At 35.4% G+C, this 11220-nt stretch overlaps 1 protein-coding gene across 1 annotated transcript in view; it reads right to left on the reverse strand.

Moving 5' to 3' along the window:
• Positions 1 to 317: 317 nt before the first annotated feature.
• zgc:171509 (trypsin domain-containing protein) overlaps positions 318 to 11220 on the reverse strand; it is a 464267-nt gene continuing 453364 nt past the window's right edge. Inside the window, exons 2-6 of the mRNA XM_051134852.1 lie at positions 3156 to 3222; positions 1858 to 2008; positions 921 to 1171; positions 613 to 749; positions 318 to 523 (exon numbers count right to left, since the gene is read on the reverse strand). Of these exons, the coding sequence (XP_050990809.1) occupies positions 374 to 523; positions 613 to 749; positions 921 to 1171; positions 1858 to 2008; positions 3156 to 3195 (729 nt within the window). The 5' untranslated portion in view covers positions 3196 to 3222 and the 3' untranslated portion in view covers positions 318 to 373. The remainder of the gene's footprint in view (positions 524 to 612; positions 750 to 920; positions 1172 to 1857; positions 2009 to 3155; positions 3223 to 11220) is intronic.

Genomic DNA, 11220 nt, shown 5'->3' on the forward strand with positions numbered 1-11220 from the left:
TTTCCTGAAAGAGTGCTTGTTCATAACTGTAAGACTTTTTGTCAACTCCCTGTATGTAATAAGAAATTACATCTGCTGAAAAAAGAAAACGTTTCTCATTTTCAGTTGAAGAAACATGCATTGCATTTGCAGGCTTTATGGCTGCTATAAATTTTTCGAGCCAGCAGATGGCCCTGTTGTCAGTACTCTGGAGGTTTTGTGATATTGCACATGATTGGGTTCATTGTGATGCTGTATCTGCACAGTTCTAGAGCTGGGGAGCAACATTTGAGACATACTGTCCATATAAAAAGAAAAGACACAAACACGTGCACATCTCATGCTTAATTTTTATTACAGGTAACTGGAATAATGAACCAGGCTGAACAAGCAGTTAGTTAGTAGCAATGGTGCGATTGATCCAGCTAGTGTAGCGGCACAACTCAACATACACCCCAGGATAACCTGGTTGAGCACAGCCTTGGCCAAAGGAAACAACACCTTGCAGTTTCCCGTTGCACACCACAGGGCCACCAGAATCCCCCTGAGAAGAAAATCGGAAAATGAAAAGGACAGATCTGTGCATTTGTATATAAATGTACAGCACATATAAAAAGGAAGTCGATGACATACCTGACACGAGTCTTTCCCTCCCTTCATGAATCCGGCGCAGAACATGTTTTTAGTTATTATGCTACCGTACGCATACCTACACGTCTGCTTTGAGAGTACAGGCAAATCCAAACACTGCAGGGTAGAAGCAGGGCCAGCTAGAAAGAGAATATGAACAGTGTTAAAACTTTATCTTCCACATATCTAATGCTTATTGGGGGACACTTAATTTGCAGCGCTTTTGTCAGCTTGATTGCACAGATAGAATTTGAACTGAATGATGACTTCACTGAATTCAATGAAGAACTGACTTTTACTTTGCATCTCACCTCCAGTTTTGCCCCATCCAGAAACCAAGCACTTCTTTCCTGCAGAAGAGCAGCTCTTGGTCAGAGGGATTGGCTTCACGTACTTGTTGAGGATGGCAGGTTTTTTCAGCTTGATCAGCATGACATCATTGTTATGAGGCCGATCATTATATCTCGGGTAAGGAATGATCTTCTCTGCCTTGATCCGCTGCTCTGTGTTTTCACCAACCAACAAATTGTGCTTTCCCAGTTGGATGCGGAGACTATCACGTCTGTTTGACAAGGAACTCATATTTTACTCAGCTCTAATCAGGTACATATTAGGTTTGTGAATAGTCTGACGTGTTTCACGTAGTCTGATTGATATATGTGACCCTGGACCAGAAAACCAGTCAGAAGTGTCAATTTTTTAAAATTGAGATTTATACATAATCTGAAAGCTGAATAAACAAGCTTTCCATTGATGTGTGAAGTTTTTATATATTTATGGTAGGTAATTTACAAAATATCTTCATGGAACATGATTTTTAATTAATATCCTAATGATTTTTGGCATAAAAGAAAAATTGATCATTTTGACCCATACAATTTATTTTTGGCTATTGCTACAAATATACCTGTGCTACTTAAAACTGGTTTAAGGGTCACATATGTCAAAACAAGACAAAGACTGCATTAGTATGCTGAGTGGTATGTTGATTATTTCTTGAATGCAGAAAAGAGGCACATTTAAATACTGTGCACAAATGCATTTAAAAACTACAATATTCAAAAGTAGCACTGAGTGCGTAATGGACTCTCATCAATGAACTGAATGTGTTGGTTTAGAAATCCTGAATTACAGTGAACATGTTAAGAAAGAGGAAACTTGTTAATATTCAGCATTTCGTCCTTTTTTAAATAAACAAGTCCTCCATAATAAAAAGGATGCAATAAAAAAGTAAGGTCATATACTCACGAGAATGTGCAGTGAGCAGCAGACACAACCCATTTTTTATTAATCAAAGATCCTCCACATGATATTCTCCCATCATTAAGGTACACTTGCCAGGGCTGGGAATGGGGCGAACATTCATAACCTCCAATGATTTTGTCACCTGAGCTGAAACCTTTTTATATATACATAAAAAAGTCATCTTTTTATTAACATTAATGTTAAAGACTTTCTGTAATACAGGTCAGTGTCATGAAGAATACTGGATATACATGATTTCGATAGTCCACTGTAGACATTCTACTAATTGTAAGTAACTTTGCAACTACATGCAACTAACACTCAGAGTATTTGTAGACTGGTTAGGGTTAGAGTTAGTAGAATAAGTTGATACTCTCAAAGTTACTAAGGCGAGACACTGCAGGAGAACAGGGTAAAAAAACGACAAAAAAAAAAAAAATAGTTATCAGCTTACCTACTTGATTGATTACATTGATAATTGCAAACATTTTGTTTGTATTACAGGTTTTCTAAAATGTTATTTAATGAAATATACTGTAAAAAACAATTTGTTGAGTCAACTTAAAATAATTTGTTACCCAGCTGTCTTAAAATTTTAAGTTCAGTCAACTCAAAAAAGTTTAGTCAACTTGAAATGTTAAGTTATACTACGTGCCAACTTAGATATTTGAGTTCATTCAACTTAAAATTTTAAGGCAGCTGCATAATTTGCATACATTTCTAGTACAGAAATCTGATTTTTTTTTTTTTTTACATATTAGTGTCAAATGTTTTTACAGAAGGAATTTTGGGTATCTCATTTGTGTCACTTCATAATTCAGAAAATACTTAGAAAAGACAGAAAACAATTAATTTTAACTATTCTGGGGGTAAATACAATGTATATAATCAAGCAAATTATATATGAACAAATCCCTCTGTAAAAACCTTCAGGATATAGAGGGGAATAAAAATATAAAGTTTGGTGTGTGTAAGTGCTGCTGAAGTGGAGATTTATGGCTCAGTGTAGGAGAAAAAAACTAATTTTGAGAAAAAAATAATAATAATTTTTCGAAAAACTAAAAAGCCCAAAATATCAAACTTGACAGGTGCATGAAAAAAAGTGTTTATGCGTGCAGTGTCTCTTAAAGTCAACAGAATGTCTGTTGAGGAGCATCAGAATAAAATGTTAGCAGATATTAAGCAGACGGTTTACTGATAGTCTAATGAGAGTTAGTTGACATGTAGTTGCAATGTTACTTATAATTAGTAGAATTTCTATCAGAAAAAAAGTATTACCAGAATAAGAGAGGTCTACATACCCACAGCCACAAGCAGCAGAATGAACACAATAGTCTTCATTGCAGTTGAGGAGAGGACAGAGCACTTCTGCAAAGTTTAGGAAAAGGATTTGTGTTTTTAAGCAATCGCACCTACAGAACAACCAATAAGATCACGACCTGGGCGTGATCAAGGCGTCGACTTGTGCTGAATTTGCTATAGGACCCCTTAAAATCATGTTCAGTGGGGTTGATTTTATTTAAGGCTGTGTATCAGTTGTAACTGTTGAACAGAAAAAAGAGCCGAGCTGTTCATATCCAAGGTCAGGCACAAACGGTGGAAATGCACCGGCACATTGGTTAAGCTACATGAATGCGGCTTCCGAACTGGACTCATAAGTGTCCATCTAGCAAATCTCTGATTGCTTCAAACTTTTTTCTTGGACAAATGAAGAATGATATTCACAAGCCTGCTTCAGTTGTACTGATTGTGTTTTTAAAGCTGCAGCCACTGATCTGGATGAACTCACCGATACTGTAACATGATGCATCAGATTTTTTGAGATTTTAAAAGCACACTCTCACACCCCACAGTCCCTCTGATCTGCACTGCACACATGCAGCAACGCCTCCTAAAACCCCAGGTGCAGGGGCGCAGATGGCACTACACTGAAAAAAATGTTATGTTGAATTTACTTAATTTTATTACGTCAAGGGGTTGCACGAAATAAATTTATCTAAATCCAGATATATTTTTTAAGTTGAGAGAATTTATATTTTATAAGTTGAGTTTACTTATATTTTATAAATTGGTTGTACTTATATTTTATACATTGAGTTTATTAATCTCTTTTCCACAAACAACATTACAGTTTGACTTGATTTCTGTCATATATCCACAAATATTATTTGAGAACATCTAAACAGAGGTTTAGATGTTTTATTAAAAAAAAAAAAAGTTTCATTTGACCTCACCATCATGGCGAACAGGGTTTACTTTAGTTGGGCTCTTGAGCCTTCACTTTCTTAATATAATTTTTTTGTTCTTTGGTTGCTGTAATTGTGTTTACAGAGCACATTTGTTATAGCGCCAAAAAAAAACAAGGGGAGGGCCTTATTAAATGTTCTTGGTTAATTATTATTGATGGTGTAATCATCATCCAGTGGTCTGATTTGCTGATATCGTTCTATGGTTTACCTCTTAGTTTCATGATATTTACAATAGTTGTATGAACTATATTACTACTTTAAGATCTCCAGCATTACTTAGACACACACAGACATCAAGAATCAGCATATGAATCTCAACAATGGTGATATTCAACAGCTGCATGCTGGGAGTCATGGGTGAGTTTTATAATCTGCTGTTACCCAGCATGCAGCTGTTGAATGTCACCATTGTTGAGATTCAAATGCTGATTCTTGATGTCTGTGTGTGTCAAAGGGACACCGCAGATTTCAAGGTTTAGTGTATAAGATAAACATCCATAATAGTTCATACACTTGTTGTAAACATTATGAAAATAATAGACTAACCACTGCATGAGATCAGTGCATCAGGCCACTGGATGTTAGTGATTTCCCCACAAATAAAAATTAACCAAAAACACCTAATCAGACTTCTTTTTGGCTTTGTTATTTTGCTGTAATAGATGTGCTTCATACACATAATTATAGCAGCCAAAAAAAAATAAAAAATCAAAAGTCAAGAGTCCAACTAAAGTAAACCCTGATCGCCATGATGGTGAGGTCAATTGAAACATAAAAAAAAAGATATATATATATATATATATAAAACATCTAAACCTCTGTTTAGATGTTCTGAAATAATATTTGTAGATATATGACAGAAATCAAGCCAAACTGTAATGTTTGTGGAGTTGTTTAATCAGAGATTTAATGTATATTAAATTTATTATATTAAAGTTCATTTTATCTTTGGCTGTGTCTGATTCTTGTGTTTCTCTTTCCTTCTGTGATTCTGCTTGTAAACAGCAGGTGTTCATCATTATTGGTCAATCATGACATAATGATCTCCTTAACTCCAACACTGTGTCAGTGCTACTTGAACACTCTGTAGTGTGGAAACACATGAACACTGAGCAGGGTTTGTTTAACACTGGGAAATGTTACATAAACTTTACCTGTTTCATTTACGTAAGACTGATGTATTTGAATTACATTAAGTTTAATTGATTTGTTTAAATTAAAACTATGTAATCTAAATGCATGGAACTGATGTATGTAATTGAATTAAGTTTAGGGCTGAAATATTTTTTTGAGTGTATATGGAAATTAAATGAAACTTATTTTTTTCTAATTACTTTTAATTGAATGAAATTAACTTGTTTTAAACAAGGGCAGTGAATTTGAAAATTAATAATAAAAAATAAGTAGGATTAAATAACACATTAAAACCAGTGAAATTAACCAGATAAAAACATGTAACATTTACAAGGGGTCAGAATCATTTTTTTCAGTGATGAAGATGTTTAGTACAATTCCAATTTTGGCTAGTAATATGCATTGCTAAGAACTTCATTTGGACTTCATTTTCTCAATATTTTAATTTTTTGCACCCCCAGATTCCAGATTTTCAAATAGTTGTTTCTCAGCCAAAAATCGTCTGTTTCAGATGATGTATAAATTTCAATTTCACAAAACTGACCCTTATGACTGGTTTAGTGGTCCAGGGTCACATATGTTTACCTAATTGTCAGCCTCTTACATGTGTGCTTCTCATAAACAGTTAGTGGATATGTAAATAAAAACACTCTTAATTAACAGAGTAAAATAATTATGGCTAATAGTAACCAAACTGGACGCAAGAACGGCTGTTACTCTTGCCCAGCTTGTTAATGAAAACAAGGACATAATCAGAAGGAAATTTTGGAGTTTTGGGGTTAACCTCCAAAATCAAAAAAGATCAGTGGGAAAACATGTGTGTGCAAATAAATGCAGTGTTTAAAATGTTTGCGTTTCAAGGCAGACTGCCAGCAACAGCCATTTTAGCCTTGCTGAAAAAAAAGAGTTGTAGTTTGTAGAGAGTTTATAGTGGTTTTACTGGTTATAGTACTGGTTTTAATGGAAACTGTAATTGTGCCTGTTGGTCTCTACTGGTAATTGGTTGCCTTCTATTGGTGGCAAAACACACTACAGGAAACCCTTTTTAATGGTTGAAATGGGTAAAAGTTGGTGGTTTGTAATGGTGTTTGTAGTGGAAATCATTATAATTTCTGTGATGGTTTGTATTTTTGTTTTCCACCAGGGAGGATAGTTTGTGATTTGCTCTTAGTGACTTAGGGGTCCTCTTCACTACTCCTGACGTTTCACAGATTTAGGAGCTAGTTTTAGCGCTAAAACACTTTGTGAAATACTCTTAGAGAAAAATATTGAGTCCTAAATTTAGGAATGACATGTCCATTATTTTAAGATTTTCTCCTAAATCTGCAAGTCATGAGCTACTTTTAGATGTTTTGTGAATACTGGCCCAGATATTTAAAAACTTGCTAAATGTAAAAAAAATGCAATACACTTTCGCTTGTTTTACTTAAAGGAATAGTGCACCCAAAAAAGAAAATTCTGTCATTAATTACTCATTCTCATGTTGTTACAAACCCGTAAGACGCAATGAGATTACTTTTTGTTCGCAAAGGAAACAAAAATAACGACTTTATTCAGCAATTTATTCTTTTCCGTGTCAGTCTCTGCCACACGTTCACGAGTGTATCACGATGCATGCGTGTGGTGCCGCTGATGCACAAACCGGCGTTCTGACATTGAACAGAACACTAGGAAAGATCACTATTCTTCCACCGTTAATAAATTCTGGTAATTTATTCACTTTTAACAAAACAGAAACTCCTGTTTATTTTTCAGCATATGTACTGTATAATGTACTGTATAAAGTTCCTTTTAAAAATTAGAGAACAAGTCTCATTGCCCAATCTCTTGGTCACAAACCTCAGTGTGGGTTCGTGGAGACTATTTTGTCATTTGTGGTGTGAGAGAAGTGATGAAAGAAGTGGAAGTGTTCATCACTGTTACACACAGTGCCACAGTAAACATACATACAGTCATGGCCAAAAATATCGGCACCCTTGCAATTCTGTCAGAAAATGCAGCCCTTCTTTCAGAAAATTGTTGCAGTTGCAAATGTTTTGGTACTCACATGTTTATTTTTTATTTTTATTTTTTTTGTTTGCATTGGAACAACACAAAAAAAAAGAAGAAAAGTCATATCTGATACAATTCCACACAGAACCCAAAAAAATCACTGGACAAAATTATTGGCACCCTTAACTTAATATTTGGTAGCACCCCCTTTGGAAAAAATAACTGAAATCAATTGCTTCCTGTAACCATGAATGAGTTTCTTATACCTCTCTACTGGAATTCTGGATCACTCTTCTTTTGCAAACTGCTCCAGGTCATTTCTGGTGCTTTCTGAAGTGTGTTTGGGGTCATTGTCCTGCTGGAAGACCCATGACCTCTGGTGGAGACGCAGCTTTCTGACACTGGCCACTACATTACACCCCAAAATTCTTTGGTAATCATCAGATTTCATGATACCGTTCACACAGTCAAAGCATCCAGTGCCAGAAGCAGCAAAGCAACACCAAAACATCTTTGAACCTCCACCATGTTTGACTGTAGGGACTGTGTTCTTTTCTTTGAAGGCCTCATTTCTTTTTCTGTAAACAGTGCCATGATGTCTTTTACCAAAAAGCTCTACTTTTGTCTCATCTGTCCACAGTTCGTTCTCCCAGAAGGATTGTGGTTTTGTTACATAAGTTTTAGCAAACTCCAGTCTTGCTTTTTAATGCCTTTGTGTCAGCAGTGGTTTCCTCCGACTAGCTTTTCATTCAGATGGTGACGGATAGTGTGAGCTGACACTGTTGTACCCTGTGTCTGCAGATCAGCTTGAATTTGTTTGGAAGTTAATCTGGGTTCTTTATCCACCATTCAAACAATCCTTCATTGTAATTTTTCATTTATTTTGCTCTTCTGTCCACGTCCAGGGAGGTTATGTACAGTGTCATGGGCTGTAAACCTCTTGATGATATTGCGCACAGTGGACACAGGAACATTAAGATCTCTGGAGATGGACTTGTAGCCTTAAGATTGTCCATGTTTTTCAACAATTTTTTTCTCTCAGATCCACAGACAACTCTTCACACTTCTTTCTTTTCTCCATGCTCAATGTGACACACAACACAAAGGTTGAGTCGACTTTTCTCCGTTTTAACTGGTTGTAAGTGTGATTACTGTATTGCCCACAGCTCTTACTTGCCACAGGTGTGTCTAAATACAAATTACAGGAGCATCACATGCTTGAAAAGCAGTTATTTCTTACAATTTTGACAAGGTGCCAATAAATTTGTTCAGTCCATTTTTGAGTGCTGTGTAAAAATTTTATAAAGTTAGACTTTAGACTTTTCTTCTCAGTTTTTTTGTGTTGTTGCTGTGCAAACAAAAACAATAAGCACGTGAATACCAAAACCTTTGCAATTGGAACAGTTTTCTGAGAGAAGTATTGCATTTTCTGATGAATTGCAAGGGTACCGATATTTTTGGCCATGACTGCATGTGGCCTACAGGCCTTCTCCATAATTGTCATGGTTTTTATACTGAGCTTGGCAAGGCAGTTTATCTATGTAGCACATTTCATACATGAATAAATCCATTTACATGGAAAAAAATAATGAAATAATCATTAAATAATGACAGTAGATGCATAATAAATAAAAACAGAGAACAACAATTTATTTCAAATGTATCAAAGCAGATAAAAAATAAAAAAGAATACATAAAACACAGTGCAATCGGTCAGATGCGGCACATAATGTGTTCAATAAATGCACAGGTAAACACATCTGATCTCCTCTGGAAGCTGATTCCAACTGCAGCTGGCTTAATCGCTAAAAGCCAACTCTTGGCATTTCTAATTGACTTTATCATAATGATTTGAGCTGTCTGTTAGGTTTTTGTTCATTCATCATATCTGCAGTGTATTGAGGTCCTAGGTCATTGAATGATTTATAAACATTTATAATAATTTTAACATTAAAATCAGTCCATAAGTGGTGTGATATGCTCAGATTTCCTTGTTCTTGTCAGAATCCTGGCAGCAGCGTTCTGGCTGAGCTGCAGCCGTCTGAACTATACTTTGCGACCATTACAATAATCCACCCTGCTGGTGATAAAGGCACAAATATGTTTCTGTAGGTCTATTAATTATCCATCTATCTATAATCATCTATTAATTATCATGTTAATTATTGTGGCTTTTAGCCCCAACAGCAGGGGCGCTTTTTTACTCCAAAAAACATACTTTTACATATTCTTTCGTTATTTAACAACTGCTGCTTTAATTATCTTAAACAAACCTGAAAATCATTAAGAAGACATTTGTCTCAAGATATACTGAATAATTTGAATGATTCTCATTTGCTACTTAAATCTACAACACTTTTAAAACCATCAAATATTAGATCAAGTAAGCACAGAATCAACTTTGCGCTGCTGCCCGCGATCAGACAAATTTGCACGTGTATCTTAAAAAATGGAGGTTTTGGAAAGTGCTACGTCACAATTTTCTGCCAGGAAAATAATATCAAAGGCGCCTTTAGCCCTGTTATACCCGACTTTATATAAGAAGTATAATACAACTAATGCAGGACTGCCAACTCTCATGCACTTATGCAATTGGCAATGTTCCCACATCCTCAAGCCACACATCTATTTTCTCATGAAGTGTCTGTATGAGTTCTTGTTTTTTTACATTTAGAATATACAGTAGTTAAGCAACATCAGATGAGGGTGAAAAATGCTGTGTTCCGAAATATGGGAACTACACCATTCATGAATTCATCAGTCACCTGCTTCTTTTCCTTTTGAACAAATCAAATTATTCCCTGACTCATTCATTAAGACAGACTTGTTCATAACATCAACTCATAATATTATTTCTGCAACCAGAAAGTCCAATAAAGACGATCACAGTGGAGCATCACCATATCAGATCACCATAACTGACCCAGTGGAGCTAAAGATCACCAAGGCAGATAAGACAGGACTAAAGACCCCTTTGGAGAAGTGAAAGTGAAAAGTACATGTGCAACATATTGTCAAGTATGGTAACCCATACTCGAAACACACACACACAAAAAAGAGCACTGTTCATTCACAATCCCCACCTTCAATTTCTGCTGGTGCAGGAATCAAACTAACAACCTTTGGTGCCAGACTGCCATTGTTCTTCTCCTATAATTGTCTTTTTTTCAAGACAAGCCATGACAGCCAACATTCTGGCGCTCCATCTCCTTAAATACACCGGTACTGCTGTCGTTCATAATCTTTTCATGACAATGCAACTCATAGTCACAGTGAACATGTATGGGTTATAATGTAAAACTTAAGACAAGTTTACTTGTGCACACCCGTTTTTAACACGTCTTGACGGTCATACAGTGTGACATTAATGACGCTGAGATGAGATCCCACAATGTGACGTGATCATCATGTTCGTACATACATACATTTTGTTATCTGTGTCTTCAATCATCTGTACATCAACCACAAGTCATTTGTACTTCTGTTTGCATTTTTGAATAGTTTTTTGTTCAAGCTACAAACCAAAACGCACCCCAAAAGCTGCATGTTTATACTGTTTACATGTGCTTGATATTACCAAAAACCATCCTATTTCACCAAGGTCCACTCACAATGCTGAAATGTAACTTTTTTCATCCTGACTTCAAACATACTGGTACATACTGGGATATGCAGAAATGAAATTGAAATAAAGAAGATACTTCACTTGCTGTACTCAAACACCAATGTAACAGCTAAACAAAAGTTATCAAACATAATAAAGTCAAATTTTTATACACTTTTGCCATTTGTTGGGAACCTGATTTTTTTTTTTCGCCCACTGAAAAAAAAAAAAAAAAAAAGTATTAGATTGTTTTTTTTTTCATGTCCACTACAATGGACACCAAAACTGAATCAACGTAAAATCATATTTAAAGCATACTAATTTTAACATCATATACTGTATGTGAACTAGTGTTAAAAATTTTGAAAAGAACACACATAATATGTG

This window comes from Labeo rohita, chromosome 18 (assembly GCF_022985175.1).
Source record: "Labeo rohita strain BAU-BD-2019 chromosome 18, IGBB_LRoh.1.0, whole genome shotgun sequence".
NCBI lineage: Eukaryota > Metazoa > Chordata > Actinopteri > Cypriniformes > Cyprinidae > Labeo > Labeo rohita.